Raw genomic sequence first — 23663 nt, forward strand, 5'->3', positions numbered from 1 at the left:
TGCCATGTCTAACAGGGTGAGATCAGAGTTTCAGTACCTGCCTTTCCCCGATTCCTATTTCTGCCAACGTGAGCCGTTTTCTGCACAAAGTCACCACAGCAGGGCCGCGTCACAAAGCTCTCATAAAGTCACAGCCATACAATAGTACCCTGGCCACCAAATCAAGGCTAATAACCTGCAAACCAACTTCAGACGCTTCAAAAGGGCAATTAAGAGCATTTAGAGGCGTTATTTCCAATGCTGGTGTTCTCAGTGAGCTAAAAACAGCTCAGATTGACTTGAACACGCACACAGAAACAAACGCAGGGCTTTCTTGTGGTTGAAGCGAGCGACTTTATTGAGATAGAAAATTAAGAGAACTCTTAAAAAGAAAACGGTGTTAATTCAACACAGACCAAGTTGCGCTGGAACAAGTAACAGATGTAAAGGCGACAAAGGGTTAGCACGTCTCTACGCTCATCCCAATGGTGACATGTTGCAAGATTTTCCGCCAGATGATGACAAATTAAAATGTATAAACAAAAGGACTGCTAGACGCATTTTCCCTCAGAATTTAATCCATGAAAAAGCTTTGATGGGCTTAAGCATGAATCACTGAAGACTAAACCCAACGCTCATGAGCCTTCATCCTCAACTTCAACTGGACTCTTTTTCGTTTTTACCTTGCAAATGCGACACACGGACGAGACCAAATCATTCAAAGGATCATTTCGGGGATGAGCACTGAAAGAGTTTGTGTTTTCTGGGTCGTCTCTCTGCTGGAGGGATGCACACTGGGATGTGAGCTCATCGCCTCTTCCCATGCAAACGGGGGGAGGCAAATGCGTCATCGTGGCCCAGACATCAAAGCGAGTCCATCCATAGGGGTTAACATCCAAAAGAGGTTAACAGCGGTTATAAAAACACGTCGGTAACACGGCCCCCGCCAGTCAGCTACACTTTCAGTTATTACTGGCCCCCCCGTCGCTGTAATAACCCAACATTACGACAACAACGTACGTAGAGGCACCGCGTGCGTACGTACAGTCACGCGAGGGGATTCACTCCGGAGGTGTCAGAAAGACTCGCACATCAATGTTGCTTTACTCGCCGATTGAAAAATAAGGGTGGCACAATGTAGGGCTGGGTTCCATTTCTTTTACCAATACAACAGGAAAGGATAGAGGCTCAATATGCAATATGGCTTTAGCGATATGTTGTTGTCTCTGCATGTAGGAACCTCAGTGGTACACCAGAGGTGTTTTCAAAGGTTTATTATAAAGAAAGTATACAATACCTCTACTCAAGTAATACACTGAGATGATAATACATATATATATATATATACACACAATAAGTGATATTTCTAACAACGATCTGGGATAAAAGGACAGAAAACATCAGGCACGTCTCCATGTATGCTGAAGATCATCCGACGTCCGTTCTGATTCACTTCAGCAGGAGCATCTGCAACATAAACATTATCATTCTGTTCCAGGCCTGCCAGCGGTGTTGGCTGAGTCATATTGGTCTTGAACAGGCTCAGGCTCCTCTTGAACCCCCCCCGCTCCTTAGTCATGCCAGCCTAAGCACTCTGTCCGGAAGATTTCCTAGCATGAGGAGCGCTGCTGTCACGTTTACCATCATCATCTTCCTCATTGTCTTCCAGCTCCTCTTTAGTCACCTCACCAGCTCTTACCCGATGCCTGTCCTCTCCACTAAGTTCTTCCTCCTGTTCTTTCTCTTCATCGCTGCCGTCTGTGACCTCCCCCTCCTCCAGATCTTCCTGAGCTGCGTCCCTCTTGACCCTTTTCTTTTGCGGGGGTTCAGCTTCGGGACTCGTCTCTGGGGTTCCCTTGCAAATGCCGGCTTCTCCCACGGGACGAGACCCTTTCGGTGTGGAGATTGAAACCTGGGTCAGTTCCTGCTTTTCTTGGTCCGCTGCTGAAGGCTTTGTTGCAACAGTGTGTGAGGCTGACGCAGGTTTAGCTGGAACTAGAAGATTAAACACGACTATTGCAACAGCCAAGATCTCACAAGTCCAAACATACAGAAAAGTGATTAAGGACTATGTGTGTGTTGGAGCACAGCTGGAGTTGCGTACAGACAGGAATGAAAGTGAGAAAGTGGGAACAATATAGACACATTTGGAATGGTGACGCCATGGTTTGGCTCCGATGTGACTTTGTGGGATGAGGCAGCATGCCAAGCAATTAGTTATGCAATAAAGCGGGGTGGACATGTGTGAAAGAGAGGCTGTGGAAAAATGACGGGGGAAAAGATAATTGTTGATTATACGCAATTACTCCTCACATTGCGGCGAGTTTAAGAATGTGTGCTGTCATTCGCACAATAAATGAACTCTGACACCTAAAGGGCCGAAGTATTTGGTTTACCTGAATCGAGATATCAAACTGAGCTCATGATAAAAGTCAGTTTTAAGGAGCAATAAATCTGAGGAACAATCCACATCCACATCATACTCTTGTGTTACTGAGATGTCCTTCAGTTACAGGATTTCTGTTCTTTCCAGCTGATCTTAACAGGCTGAATATAATGAATCCTATTTTGGGGTAAACTATAACATTCATTTTATGTTGACGCTAACAGAGGGCTATTGTACTTTATGAGGGAGTATTGGAGCAACTGTTGGAAGAGATAGTTTGAAATGACAGTGGTAATAGTTGGAGGAAAAAAAGTGAAATATTAGGAGAATAAAGCTTTTTGAAGCTGCTGCAGAGACACAGAGCTGAGTCAGTCTGAAGGCAGAAGAAGCCTGAAACCCACACGCCAAACAACTGGCCCTCACACAAATACTGTAACTGCTATCTGGACTGTGGACTGTGAGAACCAGGAGAACCTCCTGAACCTACGGATGTATTATGCTCCAAAAGGGCCAGAAAAAGATGTTAAAGATTTTTCTCAGCTGAAAATTGAGCATTGGGCTAGATGGAGAGAATTCAGGACAAGTTGTCGCTGAAAGGCAGAAAGAGCAAAAACTACACGTTACAGATTAACGTTTCTATGTCTAAGACGGCTATTAACTCAATTCCCCACAACCCATTTCTTAAAGAGCTTACAACTTAATTCTACCAACATTTCCCTTTTTTCCTCTAAATATTATGACTTAATCCTTGTAGAATCCCTTTTTCTCACAACCTTACGAGGTTCAATCTTGAAATCTCTATTTTCTTTCCAACTGTGGCCACAACACTCCGTCTATTGACTCAACTCTGGTCATTTCTGAGTCCATAATTAGTGGCGTCCTTTTGCTATTACATCATTCAAATGTTTCCAGCGGGTTTTCTCCGCTCCGTTTCCTGACCTGTGGGGAGTGAGACCCCTTTAACACGGACGGCAGGGAGGGAAACGGCTTTAGCAAACAGTCCAAACGTATCGGAATAGGCCCCCAATCTAATTTTGAGTAACAGCGAGCGTTATGAAGAGAGGGCCACCCCCTTTTGTTTACACACAGACTGTGGATTGTGCCTTCGTGGCATCAAAAGGTCATTTACCAACATGGCTCATATAACAGAGAAAACGCTCTAACGGAAATGTCAGTCAGTGGCATATACTGTATAACAACATTGACGGGCCTTGAAGGACCTGCGGTTTAATGCACACTAACACTGAGCGAGTGTGTGCGAGCCTGCTCGGCCCTTCACATCGTGTTTACCCACACTGGATGAGCCGCTGGCACGCCGTCCGATTGCTCCTTATCGCTTCCTGGCCGGCTTCCCGGGCAGCGCGGCATTTGCAATTATCAGGATGTCTCTATGGTGGCGAACAATATAGCAAAACAGTGTGGGAGTGAGGCCTTATCACTGAAAACACACACGGGCTAAAATTACCCCCCTTGTCAACGAGCGTGATACAGGGCCTGTGGTCCTTTCTTTGTTTACTAATGCTGCGCAGAGTTGCACAGCGTGACCGCATTGTGTCTATTTGAACAAACAAGGATTCTCTCTCGTTCCCCATGCGGCCTGATGCAGTGACCAACTATCTGACACTAGCAGGTGAGAGGAAGCACAGACTCGTCCTCTCATTTCCTTGACCTCGTCCTTTTCTGTCACTTCACAAGTACATGATGTCACCACGCTACGTTTGATCCTCGTTTTGGCTACGGACGGCGCTTAGGTTAAGCTGGTGTGTGTGTGTGTGTGTGTCTGTGTGTGTTTGGTGACGCTGTGCAGAACACACTCGTTTCCGTTGGGGCAGCATGTTGCCATAGTGAAAAATAAGGGAGCGGGGAGTCTGAAAGTCTCTGTTGGGAGGAAGCAGGACATGATACAACACTGCTGGAATTGGGGGGAGTGGACAGTAAAGGGGAGGGGGGGCGTGATTTTGGGACCACATACATTTTGACTCATGTCATGTTTCCACCCTCTCCCAGCTCGGTCGCAGAGAAACGTAGGTGTGAAACTCAGCAGATGCACGAAAAAGAAACACAAAGAGGAATACTGTAAATGTACTGACTGCTTCTTGATCGATGTTCAAACACTGAGACAAGGACGATTGATTGCCTTAATCACAGCTTAATCAAACGTCATGCCCAGCTGGAGAACAGCAAGGACTCGCTATTCGTATCTTTGCCTTTAATCACAACCAGGACACACACTCAGAGTGGTAGTAGAAGCTCACGCGAGGATAGGTTTGTGTTAAAGGTATTAGTCGTGTAAATGAATATGAATCAAGGAGAACTTTTGAGAAATCAGTCAATGGTGTTTACCTGGTCCTGGTCCTTTCTGTGGATAATCCTGACTGTAGTCTCGGAGTACAACATGCAGCACAGGATACTCGATCAGCACTTTGTAGCTCAGATTGTCCCTCAGACTCTTCTTCATGTCCAGCTTGTAGTATCTGAGTCAAACACAAGCAATAAAACAACAGGAGATTATGAGACTATCAACACAAACCATTGTTGAATGTATTTACTAGATAATTGAATTTCAGCAGCCGGTGGCAGGTTGACTAAAGGCCGATTGAGTTCACTGGAGATTTGACAGAAGCAGTTTAAAGCTTAATTAAATGAATTAAACTGAGCTTAGCAACATCTCACACAAGCACACTGAGATGACACCTGCCTTGTCTTTTCTCCGCCACGCATTAGTCATGGTCGTAAATCAAAAGACTAAACTGTAAGCTGGACTCCGATCCGGACTTATCCGGTTCAAACTGTCATCACTAAAAACCCCAGAGACCCAATATCCCTCTGATGTATAGCCGGGTGCCTCTGACTCGACGGGTGTTTGCTTTGCTAAAAAGACACGAGGAGACAGAGAACGCCCACTCTCTGAGCCAATCAAAGCGCTCTGCTGTGCTGTGACATTTACAGGGCACTGATGGGCCCGGTTCCAGGAAGTCCACCTCGGTTCCTCTGAGGTGGGTCTTTAAGATCATCCCACGCAATCCCACGAGTCAATGGCAATATGTGTTGGCATTTCCTGCAGGACGAGGATAAAGGAGCGAGGCGGCGGCGGCGGCGGGGTGTGTGGGGTTGACATACCTGAAATATCACTGAACAACATCTCAAACAGCGCCGGAACAAACAGAACACGGTGCAGTTTAAGTCTGTGGGAGGCTAAACTTATACAGAGGTGCTATACTGTATGTGAAGGCATCTACACAGGTATCATGGTATTTCTGTATAGATCTCTAAATTAAACTGAAAACTGCCCCACACTGCACCAGATAGATGTATGTGACACTTATGCTTCTTATTTGTTTGACTATACAAGCTAAACGGAAACACGAGTATTTGTAAACAACAGAGGAAGCGGGTTTGATAGTGAGGCTGACCGCAGCTCCCCTGTGGTGTCGATGGGGTTGTTAAAAGCCTTGGCCACCGCGAGAAACACAACGAGCTGGCTGGGCCCACAACACGCACACATCTGGTCTCTATATAGTGTTCCCCTGAATGAACGGAGGGGCGAACGCCGAAGCTCTCTCTCCGGGGGAGGCTGCTATTGTTTTCCACCGCCGAGAGGGGAGACAGCGGCGGCGGTAAGGTGGAAAAGCCACGAAAGCCCACAAATATTTGGACGGTGAAGCGGCGGCGTGATAACCTGCAGCAGTCTCCAAAATGACACGGCAAAGGAAATGTGACTCAGAGGACGATGTGTTTACGGTGAAGATGACACAGAGGCCGTCATATTGTTAAAAACAATGAGGTCGCACGGGGCTGCAATACTTGCCCGTCTTCATCCTTTTCATTTTTCCCCTTGAGATAGCAGAATGATCTTTCAAATTATCATATCAAAAGGATATTGAAAAATATGATCTCATTATCGCCGCATCTAAGTTCTCAGCGAAGTTCTGAGCTGGACAGATGCGTGTGCTGCGTTCTGAATTTTGCTTTACAACGCCGGTGCCACCCACAATTTCTGGTCTTTCTTATTTAGCGTTTAGAGTTATTTATGCCACACACCTCCATAAAACAGCACCTACACATAAAATCCCTCTGGTCTTCTTTACGGTTTCTATTTTCAGCCTTGTGCTTTGTGTTGCAGCAGGCATTTACGGCTAATTGTTGGTGTTAACAGCGTGAGGCAACAGGTTAATCATGAGCGGGATGGGGAAATTGCACGGCAGTAGGAATTTGGTGTATTAGCGCACATTAGCTCGTCATTATAGGTGGCTATTAAGACTGCCTTTCTCCTTTTTTAATGACAATGAGCAAATGCGAGTTGTGGAACTGCGGGGGAGCCGAGGAGAAAGCATCTGCTGCACGGAAAACCGACCCGAGCGGCGCTGTCGGGTAAACTGAGGGGAGAGCAGATAGACGGGCTTAGAGGGGCTGAGGAGAGAGAACGCCACAAATATGCGAAGGAGAGTGAGAGAGAGGTTTCTTTCTTTCGCTGCAATGACAGTTCAAGAGGCATGGATGTTCTGTTCGTGGGGAGAGGAAGAATTTAGGCACACATTCACTCCATCCCAGGCGTGGAATGAATCAAAACCAAACATAAAGTTAGACAAACAAACAGCTGGTGGGAGTGTGAATACTTCTCTTGATGCTAGAGCGTCTCCCTTCCAGTAAGGAGGCTGTTGACTGATTACACCGCAAAGTTTATTTTAGTGCAGAGGACGCAGGAAAAAAAAACGCTTTGTGTTCAGACTCGGCCCCGGATGACCTGCAGGGTAGCTGGGCCTGCGTTCCTCACCATGCTTTGCCTCCGCGACTTCATATTCTTAATCACACGGCTAAAGAAATGAGGGGGATACTTACTCCATCTGTGTAATTAGAAGAGTGGAGGGACCTTTGTGTTTGGAAACGCTCTAACCCTCTTTAGGATCCTCAAAATGAGACGTGACCTCTCTCCGCAGGGGGCCTCTGCTCTTTATTAGTCTATGGATATTGCCGTTACGTAACCATATGTCTTTGGATGGGCTCAATATGCTTGGCCTCCCTCCATCAATCCCTCCATCCATCCCATATACTGCCTTGATCCTGTTGACGGTAAACTAAATTGAACTGTGGACTTGAAGGCCCCCCGTTACATAACGCAGAACATTTACGCAAAACCGTACGAGGCAGAGAGAGAAAAGATGAAAATACTCAACAAGGCAATGCAACACAACATTTACACACATTTAAGTTGATATTGAAAGTGGGTTTATCTCCACAGAAATCATACATCAAGAGAAATCATACTTTCTTAACACTTCTGATCTACCAGTAAACTTAATAAATAATGTAATGTTTGTCTAATCCTGCAGGGTGACATTGTTGAAAGACAAATCCTCAAGCTCACATTGATTGACCTGCTTAAATGTGGCTTTGATGCATGAAGGAACCGTTCAAACACGTACAGACGATACACACAGCCTTCAGACTGAGGTCACGCCAGGCCTCCGTAAACGCTTATGAGGCAAAAACAGATAAAGCGCCCGGGCATTATGGTCAACAGTGTGTTCTCTTTTTTTTTTCCATGAAACCCAAATCGCTTTGTGTTTGTGTGCATTTCCCATATTTATCAATCTGCGAGTCTGCGGAAGACATTTAAGCACTGGAGTCTTGTGGAGTCTCAGCCGGGCTCTAAAGGAAGACACACAAAAACACCAAACATCTGCAAACCCGGGTCCCGTTACACACATACACACACACACAGATTCATGCATACATACATTTTATCTCAAAGCCACCAACTGAGTGTAATCCACACACACACCAGCCAAGAAAAACTATTCAAGCGTGTGAGATGGAAGGGAAAAGCCTGACTGAGTTTACGTAACAAGCACCCCTTGTTCGTGTGTGTGTGTGTGCGTGTGTGTGTGTGTGTGTGTTAGGGTAACACCTGACAAGATGAAAACCCTCTCAAATCACACACATTGGATGTTTATGTGTGATTAGCTGTCAATATATACATTTTTCAGTATTTAGAAAGTACCACTACTAAAAAGTGGATAAAAATCTAATGAATGAAATCAGAGGGTTGACGTGTGTGTGTTGACGTCTGTTTTCAGCTTCAGTTTCTGTGGGCTGAGGCATTCTGAGATATGATCGCTCTGCTAACTGTAAAACACGCTCAATGTGTTCCAGCGTGAAACGCAACATTTTCAACAGAGAGTATGAAGTTCAATCATTTCAAGTTGGACGCCGTCGACTCTGGATTATGATGTATTAAAAATGCTTTCATCTTCTATCGGCTTCCGAGAGATTGACACATTTTGAAATATGAAACATTTTTCAAATTCCGACAAGCTAAAAGAAAACCCTACGCTTGATGCGAAGCGTCGGCTGGCTGCTGAGCTATCATCGTCTCCGCACTCCTCTTTCTGCAATTCATCTCTATATAACGTTATAAAAAGTAATTTATTTGCTTCGAAAAGTGTGTGATGCTCGGCCCACTGAGCGTGCATGTGTGCATTACGCGGATGAGGAATGGCGATGGTAGGGTTTGTGATGTTTCGCGCTGGCCAGGGGGGTAACGATTATGAGCGCTGGGGATCATAATTCACTCCATGACTAAGTGGGAAATGGAGGACGGCCAAAGAATTCGAAACTAGGCGAGGCAAATGGGTGCTATCATCACCCCCCACCCCCCCCAAAGGGACTATGAGCGGGGGAGAGGGAGGGAGAGAGGCTCGGTGTGAGCGAGACAGAGAGAAACGAGAGGAATGGAGGTTAAAGGTAAAACTCTTTCTCTTTCGTGATCAATGGCATTCTCAAAGTTGGGAGTCACCTCTCTAAAGGACAAGAAGAAAAGAAACCCTCCTTCCCAGCTTCAGCTCTGCGTAGCTTTGCAGGAATTTACAAAGTCGCTGATGTCATGATCACAGAACAATTATGTCGATTTCATACGCGGAGGATAAATGTGCCATGCAGCGAGCGGGTCGGTCACGCTGACGGGATGCCAACAGGATTCTCACACGCGAAACGAGACGACGAAACTGCCTCCCATTTTCATTTCTGAAACTAAACTTTTCACACACTGACAATATTCAGTTGTGACGTGACCGAATGATGAGACAAGTAATACAAATAAAAAGGAGAAATTGCAGCATAAGTGACCTAGTGGTTGAGGAAAGTCCCATGTCAACACCCAAGCTGTTCAGTCTGAGCAGAGTAAATGATCATGCTGATGTAAGGCATTAAAGGCAGATCAAGTGGCAAAGGATTGCCCCTTGGTAGAGAACTAACCGGTCAGAATCGTCCATTTAATCTACATTTTTGGTCCTAAAAACTCAAATATAGAAGCAAGAAAATGGGCCCGAGTGTACGCTGCTTAAACTAATAATCTTCTAGCTGTCGGTCAGTGAGGGAATAAAAAGAAATGATGCTTTTGTAAAGAAATAAAGCGTTCATTTTGTCACTTGGGAATGGAGAAGAAAGACAAGCAAGAGACTGGAGCTCACCTGGTAGAGTTGGCCTTCCTCCCCTCTGCCTTCATGAAGACTCTCACGTCATCAAATGGGGCTTGCGCGTACATCTTCAACCTGGAAGAGACAAACACACCAACACAGGACTGTTATGACACAGTCAGGGGTGGGGGGGGGCAACAGAGCCCTGAATGCCCCCCGGGCCGGTGTGCTGACTGATGTACAGCCTTGGATTTAGGGTTCTGCGCATGCAGGGGGGGACGACCCGGCATGCCAGCGACGGCTGTGGCGTGTGAGCCGTGGAGCGCAGCCAGCCAATGGGCCGCGCAGAGGCAAACCCCACTTGAATCCAGACTAAGCAGAGTCTGCTGGCACCGGGCCACATCTGTTTAAGGGAAATCACCGCGGCCACAACAGCTCCCAAAACTCCCTAACACAGTCCCCAGTGCTTTCATAATGCGGCTGTGGTGACTTTTCTACGGTAGATTGCTTTCTGCTGATTCTGTTTCCAGGACAAAAGGTCAGGGCGGGGGTCTAGAGCGAGTGTTCCGCAATCAGAGCGAGCCTTGTTTGAGGACAGCGGTGCATGTTAGGGAGGATAAGGGGAAGTAAGGCAAGGTAGAGTAAGATGGTGGGACTGATAGAGCGCAGAGGTGGTGATAATCTAGCGTGGCGGAAATTGGATTGTTAATCAACATGAAGGATGCGGACAGAAATCCACCTCAATCCAAGCCAAAAGTTTTACTGCCCCAATACGAATGGAACTCTCGTGAAAACCAACACATCTTTATTTGTTTAACCGAAGAACACTAACAATCTGGGAAGGGTTAAAATCCTCTATTGCCTTCCTCTTGTTAAGTCACAGGGCTTTGACCATAGGCCAAGCAGCATGAGTGTGTGTGAGGGTGCGTCATCGTGGGCGCAGTTGAGGCGCTGGCGTCACCGAGGCCACGGGACAACAAGAGCAGTGACGAAAAATACAAGGCGGGAGGGGAGGAGCCTCCACACCCAGGAGCACAGACCTTTCAGATTTGGGAATATGAAACTAGAGGTCATTTACTGTTTACTACTACAAACATCTGCAGCATCATAAGTTCCCTTTCATGGAATGTTCACTTAGACACAGGCTCAAACCTCCAGGACTGAAGTTAACAGTGGGAAGAGTCACAGCTCGACCTGTTTCCGCCTTCTGCACAATCTGGCGAGCATCAAACTAGATATTGTAAGATTTCATTATAAACATATTGCGCTGTGACAAGCAACAGGCTTCATAAAAACGTAATGGCACATTTTGCAGGAGCCATTCATGGTGCCGTTCCCAGGGTGATGGAACGCAACGGCAAAGGATTGCAACTGTCATAGTACGTGTGTGAATTTCAGCACCGACGCTCTGAACAATGCGAGTCTGCACTTCCATGATCACGGGCATCCACTAACTAAACACAGATTCAAAGCGATAAAACAGCTCATTTACTCACTTACTGATGGAAAAGAGTTTTTTCCTCATACTTCCACACCACATATCAAACTGGTGTTGATTTCTCAGCCTATTGTCACATTGTTTTCCTCTCTTTGGTGGCAGATCACAGTAAATAGCATTGTTGAATTTCTGCCACATTCTGCATTCATAGTTGCTGACTTTGCACCAGAAACTGTGTGACAAAGTGTCAATAATTTGATACAATATCATTCAAAATAACATATAAGAAACAGCATGTTGTAACTTACATTCTAAGCTTCTATCGTCACTGTGACGTCATGCTTTTTGTTTGTGTGTGATGACTTCCTGATGAATGAGATGCGATAATTGCTGGAAGAAACATGTTTTTCTACAAGGCCACAATGGAATCCTTGTGAATAGTGTAGACATGCTGAATGAGCGCGCAGGGGAAAGTTTGGCAGTCAGAGGAAGCGGATAAAAATGTTAAAAGCTGCAGAGGGACTCTAGAGCGTGTTGTTTCTGACACAAATTTGTTTCATAGTAATTTGCTATTGCTGTCATTGAGACCGCTGTCGATGATACAGAGTCCCTTTGGAGATCATCTGTAACCATCAAACTCTGTTATTAGTGTCTGTGTTTGGCCTGTGTTCTTGGTCTACACACCAGAGGACGTTTAACTCATTAGGATGCAGCCAACACTGGGAGCAGCTTTCAAAATTGAACCCCGAGTGAATATTAGTGAGACCCTTCCAGCCAACACACCACATAGTTCCCCCGTCTCTTATAATCACTTTAAAATGGCTGCTGAGCCAAACAATCCATTAAATCGACACAGTTGGGACGTGGAAATATGTCACGGAAATACACGGCTGACAAGTCAAACAGGGAGTCTAATTGCCCAGGAGAGAAAGCTCACTTCTGCCGCGTCACTGGGTCCGACTCTGTAGGGTGAATATAAGAGCTCAGGATCTCCTCCAGGGTCTGTGTGTCTGCCACTCTGTCAGGGGAGAGATTACAGAGGGGAAAACATAGCATTACAAATGTGCTGCATTGAGACTTGACTTGAAATAATTGAAATGGCGAGAGTACTGTTGCAGAGGCAGAAGCCGTTTGTGTGTCTCACCTCCTGCGACTGAACCCTGCGTTGCTCTGAGGGAAGACGAGCTTCAGGTGCCACAGGAACTGCTGCTCTCTGAAAGAAACAAAGGAGGACGTGTCAGTGGCGGAAACTCATATCTGGCTTCTCCCCGCAGAATGAGATTAGTAATGGCCGAATGGCCTGTTTGGATTATTTTAAGATTCTATAAACAGATTATGTCACTGGTGTTCTCACAGCATCCGACTTGCAAGTCAAACACAAATGGCCTTGTGTAAATTCAGAGCACAGAAAGGGTTCGGCCCTGATCTCTTTAAAGACAATGTGCTTGACTGCTCTCCAAGATCTCGTCCATCTGTGGGGCTGTGTGTAGTGCAGCGAACAGGCGTCGCCAAGGAGACCATGACATATACACTCAATATTAGGACACCAGCTGGGGGATATCACATAATCATTACTTATTCTGGGGTAATGCTTTGGGCAGTAACTACTAAAGGCGGTTGGGTTTTCTGGGTTGCTGGGCGTTGCACTACAACCAAACACTTATCCCCCCAAACAGCTGCTGCCTCCATATCGGCACTAATCGCCATGTAGAAATGGTCAAGAAGATAATATTTTGAATTGTTTTGTGAGTAAAAACAACACAAAGTAGTTCTAAGTGATGAAATAATGATCATATGAAAAAACTCAACATACTGGTCAGTGAATGATTGGCCATTTACAAATTCCTTGCTCTATTATCCAAACAAAAAAAATATGTCCAAAGCCAAAACCCAAAATATGGTTCCAGAGCCTCTATCTGCCACACACTTAGTGGTGATCATGACTACAAGGACTTGTGGTGACCGAGGCCGCAGATTTTGTCATACGCAGGGTGGAGCAGATTCATCGGCAGCCCGGGGGGACGGACGGAGGCCCGAGGGCCGAGATGAAACGTGCTCCCCCCAGAAAGAGGCCAAGCATAATTGTAAGGCGCGTATGGGCGACCTTGTTATTAGGGCTTGGGAGGAACTCGCCGAGCGTTTTTATAGCAGCAGTTGGCAATTACCTCTGATACCTTAAATCTAGCTGATGTATTTTGAAAGTGTTATCTGGTCAAACGTAAATATTACACTAACAAAGATGATAAATCAAATCTATATACATCCCAAAGGTACAAATAGTGGGTCAGCTATGTTGTAGAATGTTGATTTATAGCAGCATAAGCTAGGCTGTCATGATTTTCCTCTAACCCTAATGTGAACTATCTATCTATGACAATATTCCTCTCCAAATGTCCCCAACGCCCTGAGCACTATGATCGATGGCCCTGACCTGCTGAGCTCCGCCCCACCTGTGTTTGTGACAGCCGGCCTAGCTCTGATGCCTGTGATGCTGTATGGATCCAGATGGGAGCATTATACAACGAGAGGGAGGGAGGGGGTGGAGTGACAGGACATGTTTTCCTTAAAAACAGAAGAAGTGGGTGTGAAGGAGGAGTTCAAACGTGAAGAAGTATGTGCACAACTGGCAAAACACCCAATGAAAAGGTGGTTATGAGTTTCCACTTGGTTGTAAGGAGCAGGGGGGGGGGGCTAAGGTGGGAGTCCAGGCAAAGGGGCTGCAATGGGGATTCCCTACGCAAATATGGGATGGAACCAACACCTACAGCTACTTGGTCAGAGGAATTTATACCTTCACTTGGTTTCTGGGAGTTTCCTATTCCGTGTGTGTGTGAGAGTCTGCAAAACTGTCTTTCTGTCTGTCTGTCTATCTGTGTGTGTGTGTGTGAACACGTATAACAGGGTGGGGCATCGCCAGGTGTGATGCTATTATTCTACCATTGCAGCAAATGGAAAATATGTCTTTCAACGGAAAAGGGGCTTGGCCCAAAGACGCACTCTCTCATTCCAGACGAGGCTGCAGTGCAGAGCAGAAACACCAAACACAAGCATCAGAGGACTCCTACAACATTGACTGCTGAATAGCCTTAGAGCAAGACATTTAAAGTCTGCAGGAAAGTGTTGACCAGCAGCATTAGACTGGTTGTACAGGACAGGCAGCCTCTGAATGACACAATTCCTCGTTTAAGAGTAAGATGCAAGGTCGATAACATCAACAACATTCCATGTAATAAGTGTTGTGTGTATTTAAAGGCATTTTCTTCAGTTCCAAGAGGCATTATTCCTCCAACAGCTTCTTGGACAATAAAAATCCAAGGTGAAGTAGCCTTGGGCAGTGTCCAAAGTAGAATCGAAAAATTGTCAACAGACGTTTGATTATGAATGTGTGTGCAACTGAATAATTGCAGCTGAAAGTGTTTTTTTTTTGCTGGTTGCCAGGGACCACCTCTGTCTCCAACCCATCTCTGTGTCCACGGGTGAGCTACTGAATGGGGACGAGACGCACGTGTGTCACGCTTACATATGTGTGAGGAAAGTGCTCTCCAGATTCCGCGGGTGGCCAGGATAATGAATGATGGAGGTTTTTAGCTCTGGAAAGTCATGCAGCCAGATCCAGATTCTCTTTATTTTCTGGGTAAATTTCACCGAAACCTCATTGTCTTAGAGAAAACATTGGGGTTTCAAATCATTTCAGCACCCTGACTTGAGTAAAGAAGCTTTCATCTCCCGTTGCTTCATAAGTGGTTGTCGTTTCCTCTTCCTTCAACTGGCAGAATAAAAGTATTTTCTGATTTTACTGTACTCTAGTTGGCTTTTCTATGTTTAAAAAGAATCTGGTGAACAGGTTGACTTCTATTCTAATGCCCAAACCTGGGATCTTGGGTTAGGGCTCTGAATAGCTTTACCAATACAAAGCCTGGTTACTTGCCTCTGCTGGGTAGGACCTTCACTTCTTCCTCCAAAGATCTAACAATAATACCTTGGTGCGCAAAAGATGACGTCTCAGACACGTTTTAAATGCAGGAGCACAACCTCTCGTGTTGGAATTGCACATCATTGGCATTTCATGAAGCAACACACGATGAGCCACTGTGGGTTCGAGGAAAAACAAGGAGGACAGGCGAATTCATTTACATGAACACAAGATTGATTAAGTGAGTGGCTCGAGCTGCTTGTACCATCAACACTGGAGCGCAGCGAGAACGACTGGTGGTTTGGCAGAGCGGGAGCTCATCTGGCCGGGATTAAGGGTTGGACAGCTCCAGCGAAAATGCTGCGCCATATGAAACCATGTGTCCTGTGCATCTGCTGAGGGCTAACGTGCCAGGCTTTGGGCAGCGAGAGGGTGCGGGTGGAATGAGATGACAGGACTTTGGTGCCTTTGTACTGAGGTTCAGCAAACAAATCCCGTATTCACTGCCACACTAGGCTCGGCTGCCTCAAAGCAGTGGGGGACAGAGAGGCCGATACAGTGAAGGAAGAGGAGGACAGAGATTACAGGCAGATGTATCTTTAGGATCCTTAAGTGCTGGCTTGACCCTCTGCTGCTGCTGGACAAATGAGGGACGGATAATCGTGGTTCTGGTGGCTCTCTAGTAATAGGAACGGAACAGCACACACAAGTCAGAGAGACAAGATGTGAATGTTTGTCTAAAGACGTGTGTAGAATATGTATGTAGAGGAAAAGATGACGCTTTCATGGCCAAAGCTCGTTAACGCCGATGTTCATCTGTCATTAGTGGAGGATTTATTATTATTCAACACATGGAAAGTATATGATTAAAACTCTATGTCGACAAAACATCACACACTCTCATTAGTCACATGGCTGTGTACATTAGTGCTTTGGGGTTTTCATTCAGAGCATGTAAGGAGATCAGCACGTCGCCCCCAGTCAGGCGGCGGAGTTTGATGAAAGCATCTGCAAACGCTGATGAAACTGCTGGATGCTGCTCTGATACGGGGACGGCAGAGCGGCGAGTCTCTGCTGCTGCGTCGACTGCAGTTCATCAAGCCAATGATAACCAGAAGGTTATCTGCCGGAGCCTGACACGCATCTGACTGAGGCCGCTGACGATGCTTTTGTTTATACGGAATTTTGGAAAGAGAGCGTCCTTGTGTAAATATGTGCGCAGTGACGAATAAATGTCTTCCATAACCAAATCTGGGGTGAATTGTGGGTCTGTCTGCTTCTCTCTGTTTGTTCATTTAGCACTCACATGCAACATCTCACACGACTCGGGATTTGCGCAAAACGCGGCGAGGCGACATCACCGCTGCGCTCCAGCTTGTCCAGGACCGTACCAAGTCGCCCGACAGTAGGAGAAATCACTGTATATCCCTTTTTCATAGCCCCAGCTGAGCACAGGAAAGCGAGGTTTTGTGCGATGTCTGTGTGTAAACTCTGCGCCCTCACTTCAGGGAGTAACTGTGCTGATATTATCGTCCTGAGGGAAAAGCTGATCCCTGACACTCTCCACCCTGAACTCAGCTGTGTCATCACCCCGCACAGATGGGAGTCACAATGTGTGGTCAAGCAGCAGACAGTGGAGAATGTGCAAACGCTCCCTATGTTGGACTTTTATTACCTTCGTGGCACCTGCGTAATGTAAAGGCCGACATGGTTTCAGGGTTTTACTTACACATTCTTGTTCTGCATCGCTCCGTTTAAGGATTTTTCTCCTGCCTGGCTGAGCTGTGAGCACCGATTGAGGTCAATTAGCGCTACTGTAAATGTAAAACTGAACAATTCCCACTGTTACTTTTGCCCACCAAAAACCCTGCGGGGCTTTTATTGTGAAAGCAGTTCCAGGATGTTCTGATTGAGCCAAGAGTCATTTACGTTTTAGCATTTTTTTCCGCTTTTTTTGTTGGCGAGACGGAGGCAATGGAGGTGCCAAGTGCTTATTGCAACTGAAACCAAACAAACGCTTCTTCCAATGCGGATCCCATCGTATAAATCTGTACATATCTGCATTGTGGGTGGTCTTGGCACGGCGCTGCACAGGTACACCAATTGTGTGGAGCTTGGGCATTATTAGACTCAAGAAATCGCCCGAACGGAGGGTTGAATAATCTGAGGCAAAGCGTTCGGTTCTGAATGGTAACAATGGCGCTCTGACATCACTTTGCGGTCGAATCCAAAGCGGCTCATATCATCAATCATTTCAATTCATTCTATAAACTACGTGTGCTCCCCCGGTAACGACATCTGCAAAGTGTAACCCGGCCTGCCGAGGCTGCCTGGGAGGAAAGTGCCCTGTCATGCCAGGCTGGGTCTGTAGAAAACATAATTCTACTTTAACACAACTACTCCCAATGTTCTGCCAAATGCCAGCCATTATATACTTACCCTCCGAGGGCTGGACTCAGAGGCAACCTGCAATTTTGACTCTCTTCTGCATTTGTGCCTTGTTATTGAAATTAGTCACTAGGAAGAGGTGGGAAGAAAGTAAATGCATAACCATTATCCCCGAGTGTGTGCGTCTAATCGCAGACACATGCTTTGCACGGTATTGCTGCTCATGCACGTACAGTACAGTCGCACCTATGCATGTGCACAAACAAACGGGCGCACACAGGCACACACACACACACACACGGAAACACACGCGCGCAGCATAGCCAGCCATGAAAGCCCTTTAGTCAGCTGTCTGCCAGTAATGATCCTTCTCTGGCAGTGTGAATGCGTAGCATGAATATGTCGCTAACCAGCTGCAGTCACACCACTCGCACATCTGCTTTATATATTATGTACTTGGTACATTCTGAAGCACATTCTCTCTCTCTCTCTCTCTCTCTCTCTCACCCCCCCCCCCCCCTCTCTATTCACTGTAGTTTATAGTATACCTTTTATCCCCGTCCCTTGTGCCCACTTACAGGTCTATGAATGGGACACTGTTGCAAAAACCTACAAGTGAGACATACTGAGGCGATACTGGGAAGGAGTAAGGCTCCACCGCAGGCCGGGGACACTTGTATGGACACTGTCATAGAAGAAACAAATAGAAATAGTAGAAAATAAAGCTTCTTGTACCCATTTTCCATGATACTATTTCCAGGAACCTACCCTTTATGAAGCAACTGACCCTGTGGCGTGCTGTGTTAGTGGGACTGTAGGGTTGAGGACGTGCAAAGTCAGTTCCTCAACAAACCTTCACAATGTTGCCTCATCCTGAGATGTGACGTTCCTCAAAAAAAACACCCTTGGCAGACCCGAGTGGCTCTGTCACTAACAGACCAGGGAGGCCACATGTGCGTCTCTGTCACACATTTCACAGACGGGGTTGGTGTTGTCACGCACTACACTGTCTACACATGACCTCACTGGATACAAGCAGCAGTTGGGACTTAACAAGAGTGCCATCCTGTGGCAAAGTTAAACATCACTAATCGGAGGAGAAGCCCAAGCTCGGTGTACTAACAGCCTGACAAAGCTCGCGGGGGAAGCTTCCAGAACCTCAAACACCACAGATGTTTATAACTCCGACACACTCCATGATACTGAAGCAGGATTGTTAATTCTGTCATACATACATCTCGCTCACGTCTTTGCCTTCATCTCTGTACAGGGAAGTACTCAGAGTCTTATGTGTGGCATGCATGTGTAAGCAGCGAGGTTCGTTGCCGTGACGATGCGAGTCCTTACTTCTTGTAGAAAAAGGTGGAGTTTTCTCTGCTCTTGGTGAAGGTGTTGGGGAGCAACCGCAGCGTAATGTTCATCTTCCTGGCGTTGTTTATAAGCAGCCTGGCCTGAGAAAGGCAAACACACAATATTGACGCAGTGTTTCCTGGCATGTGACAGAGTAATCGTGTAGGATAAGCATCCCTCACACACCGTAACTTGAACAGGAAGCGCCGCCGTGTTTCTATTGTTGGCCTTTAACTCAATTAGGTCAGACCGCAGACTGGCTGACATTTCAGGCCGGGCGGAGGACGTCAGCGGGGGAAAGGCATGTTCTGTACCAAACATTTTTGGCTAAATACCAAATATCTGTTTGCCCTCAATAAATCTGGTTGTGCAAGTTTCATTAACCGTTAAACCCGAGACTACCTGGCGTTCCTGTTGCTACCCTGGTGTAAAATGGAAAGGACAGCCCGTTCCCGACTGGTACCGCTACGACTCCTCTGTGACTGGAGATTGGCAGGTAGTGAGACCCAGTAAAAGAGATTTATTGATTGGTAGGTCTACACAAGGATAATAACAGATTACAACACTTACAAGGTTTTGGAGGAAACCCAGAGACCAAAGCTCATCACGTGCCAAGACTTTATCTCTTGCTGAGCGGTCGGCTCATTATGTGAATTGATTTGTGAGTGCTGAAGCGGAGGAGCCGAAAGAAAACACACTTTACTCCAAGCTATCAAATGTCACTTGGGTTGTTGTGGAGCAACAGCACAGGTGAACGTTTGAAGAAACACTAAATCTAGTATTATTGAATGTCAGTGGTTTGGACTATTAGCAGCAGCCATTACATCACTACAAACCACAGTTCAGAAGGACACCAATAAATAAAAGGCACAAGGAGACAAATATTTACACACAGTGGATTCAGCCACTACTGTTGCTATGGTTTTGTATTAACTATCATATTAACCTTTACATTTCCAAGAGGAAAACCATCCAGAACAATATATTCTAAAGGTCGTGTGTCCACAAACTTAACTACTTTCTTATCTTATCTTATCATTTTACACATTATAAAACATTTGTAAAATAATCAACTATATTCCTCCAATAGAAATCTAATAGAATTTATCTAGAAATACGACTTTTGTATGATTTAGTCATACAACAACTGAGAGATGATGTTAACATTCACATCTACATTTGCTTCCTCCTCTCTTTAGAAAGTGAGGAGCATCTTTAGGCCTTGTCATGTTTAAAGGATCTGCTGCCTGCATCCATGTCCTGTGTCACTGTGCTGCCTGACCTGAACCCTCGCACGTTCAGTTGATCATACCTGCTCATACACCCACATTATGATACAACACTGACTGACTTACATGAAAGTTGACTCTGGGGGCCCGAATCAAAGAATCTCTGTTGGCACCATCGGCAAACCGCCCTGTATCCTCCAGAAGCCTGTAGTCTGGAGCAGAGAGAGACCACACACACACACTCAGGTAAACACTAATACAGCTGATTTTGAATGATTTAACGATGTAAAACTACCCCAAGATCCACATTTTAGTTCTAGTATCAAGGAGGACTAAAAGTGATGAAGGACAAACTCACCATTTAGAAGAGCCATCTCATCAAACTGTGAGAGGGCCACGTAGGCCGTCTTATCTCTTACTCCTGTGCATCCTGAGCGTTCCTTGTGATTCTTCACACACAGCAAGCTGGAGAAAAACACAGGAGGGAGAAATCTTTTATTAATGCTTCAATTATTATGGAATTTGGGTTGTGTGGCATTTGAGCTGATCCAGACAGGACTAAAAGGGCAACAAAGGACAGGAAGCTGCAAATGTTATCTGGGGCTTGTTGGTCTGAACAACTCACAGAGACAATTTATTTTCTGGGGTGTCAAAAGCCCCTCAGAACCTAACTGAAGGTTCTTTGATTCACTTTACAGTAACCTTTATGTGGGACCGCGTCCATACAAAAAGGAAGATTTATCACAGTTAAATTTGGTGTTTTCATCACAACCAAGCCAAAAGTGCATATTCAGACAGGAGGACTGCATTAAAAACACTGTAATCCACGCTTGAATAGACCAACTTAGAGACACTCGCTGAGAGACGGACAGTTGGCCAGCGTCTCTCAGCGAACGCATCCCTCGAAACTATGCAGGAGGAATGCCGAACGATGCCCAAAGCAACAGGCAGCCGTGAATGCAGGGGATGACATCTCCTGGCACCCCGGTATGAATCTTAATGAAAAATGCAGGTATGACCTTCAATAAGCTTTGAGTACAGAAGGTTGAGTTGTAAATGCTTCAGCATCCATACAGTTCAAGGAAGAGGCCATGGACTGTTGCCATCAACAGGGGCATGTTGTTGCTGGCAGTGAATCAAAGGGAAGCTCAGTGAAGATCAGTCAGTGAAAACAAAAATACAGCTGTAACTCACCTCGGAAAAAATATCAAGTTAGAGCACGCAAAGGTAAAACTATTATTCTTTTTCAATGTTGTTACATCATTTCTTAGTGAAATGATGCGCAGCTGGTATTGAGATACAGAGCAAATCAAGTCATATCCATTCCCAGAGCTCAGACTATTCACCTGACTTTCACCATCTTGACTTTTATTGAATACAATTGACAAACCTCATTGTCAATCCAGCAGAGACACAATCAAGGACTTATATCCAACATACAGTATACCATGAGGCTGCACCTCAGTCTGACTCTTTACTTTTCTTTCACTGTCCATTGTGGACTACTCACTAACGCAATGATCCTATTAACACACATATAAGACCTGTATGTGAGACAAAGCTCAACAGCCACCGTCCTATTGTGTTTCAGTGCGCCCATGCAATATACTGAACCATAATGTGCTTTATGTTAAACTCCAGAGACAAAAGTAATCATGTTTAACCCCATGTTGCACTCTGGTATTGACTATTTACATGACAGAAAGTAAGGTGTACCTCTAGTTAGAAATATGAGCAACAGACAGGTGAGTTGATCTATTTGTACTGTATATGTAGCAATTCAAACATAGAGAATGACCTCACCTGCAGGAGTGTTTGAAACAGGCAGGACACTTGTACTTGGCCTCCTCCGAGCCACACTGACCACATCTGTTATAAAGAAATAAAATGACATCTTTGTTACAATACAAGTACAAACACATGGACTGTGACATGAATGCACATGTGTTACAGAAACACTTTAAACGGGTGATAGGGTCAAAAGTATGTGGACGCCCTTTGCAGTTTGTGGGTTCTGGTGCCGTTATGGAGGATTGGCTAAGAACATGGACAGGATTACAAATCAAAACCCAGACCTCAACTCAACTGAAAACCTTTGGAATGAACTGGAGACGCTATCGTGATTCAGGCATTAGCCCGAGCCAAATACTAATTTGGCTGAGAGGAAACAAATCTGTGCAGGCGTGCACAGTACAGGATAAATGAGAGTTAAAGCATGCAATACAAGTGTAAATTAGACAAAATAAGAACAGCACATACTAATTTGTTGTCCTAAATGTTGGACAAACTTGAGTCACACAGGGAGGGAGAGCTGACATGCTAACTGTGTCTTGCTAATTTAGCTAGTCACGTCAACTGCTTGTAGGTTTCCCCTTGGTTACTTAGAAACACATTTTCACACTGACAAACTGAGAAAAGTAAGTTAATAGAAAGTAGAGCAAACATGTACACACGTGTCTCAGAGAGAAGCCCCTGTGACGTACATGTGGCTTACCGCTAGCTAATACTTCGCCTCTGTCTGCTAGAAACTTACTGTGACAGCGACATCTTTCGTTTCGCCGCCCTCGCTTCATCTTCCTCACTGCTGTCTTCGACCCGACTGTCTCCAGCGGGCATGATGTCCATTTTGGGGACAGTTAAAGAGCACATGTCTGAGGAGAAGCAGCCGCACGTTTCGAACACGGCACCAAAACAAACTCACTTCCGCCGGCGGGGCAGCAGCAGAAGAAGCGCGTGGAGGTTAATTCCGGTTTGAAATCTGCACATTGGCGCCTCCCAGTGTCAAATAATTGGAAATGCAACTGCCATGTTCAAAGAAAGGCACAATAACAATATGAGAAACGTGTGAAATAGCAACTAAACTGGTTTAAACTTGATACAAACACCACTGACAGGGTTAGCTATATTATTAGATCAAAAGTAGTTACATTAGGAATCACAGAGATACAACAAAACACAGCTTATTGTGGTGGTCATATGGAGTATGATGTCACCACATGGTCATGAAGGGAGCAGTTGCTTGGGTCACTACTTCGGAGTATTGGTGTCATAAATGAGGACATGAAGGTTGTGTGTCTATGTCATACACCAATATAAAGACTAGACTCAGGTAGCTGGTCTGCTAACGGCCAATACACTCGAAGGAAGAAGAGGAAGAAGAAGAGGGAGCCTCTCATTTGTAGCCATGGCCTCACTGACCAAGGTACAACTGCTGAAAGAGAGATTCTTCAATCACTTCAAGAGACAACCGGCGCAGGATGACAATGAGCAACCTCGTGAGGAGAAGAAGAAATCTTTATTTAAGGAACTTTTCAAGTCTCGTAAGAGTAAGACAGACTTGCTGCTGGGGAACATGAAGGCAATGAGTCGCAGGATCGAGCACGAACAATGGCGCCAAAACTTCCTTCAGAATTACAATGGCAAGCTCCGGACAGAAAACATCATCTTGAGACAGAAGAATGGTGATCTGCTGAACACAACTGAGGAGCAAGAGCACTTACTCATCCGGGAGGAGGAACCTAATATGAGTCTCCTGCACATGACTGGAAGGTTTGAGTTTGAGCAG

General features: G+C 45.6%; 1 protein-coding gene across 1 annotated transcript; it reads right to left on the reverse strand.

Moving 5' to 3' along the window:
• Positions 1–1238: 1238 nt before the first annotated feature.
• On the reverse strand, positions 1239–22803 carry znhit6 (zinc finger HIT-type containing 6). The gene is made up of 10 exons (XM_076170210.1): positions 22632–22803; positions 21902–21967; positions 20457–20563; positions 20225–20310; positions 18867–18970; positions 12363–12431; positions 12156–12236; positions 9835–9915; positions 4709–4839; positions 1239–1974 (listed from the first exon to the last, which is right to left on the reverse strand). Exons 1-10 carry the CDS (start codon positions 22745–22747, stop codon positions 1565–1567), a joined length of 1251 nt encoding a protein of 416 aa, XP_076026325.1. The 5' UTR covers positions 22748–22803; the 3' UTR covers positions 1239–1564.
• Between the last annotated feature and the right edge of the window lie 860 nt (positions 22804–23663).

The sequence above is a fragment of the Genypterus blacodes genome, unplaced genomic scaffold, assembly GCF_046128005.1.
Source record: "Genypterus blacodes isolate CSIRO-AG114 ecotype Tasmania unplaced genomic scaffold, CSIRO-AGI_Gbla_v1 ptg000215l_1, whole genome shotgun sequence".
NCBI lineage: Eukaryota > Metazoa > Chordata > Actinopteri > Ophidiiformes > Ophidiidae > Genypterus > Genypterus blacodes.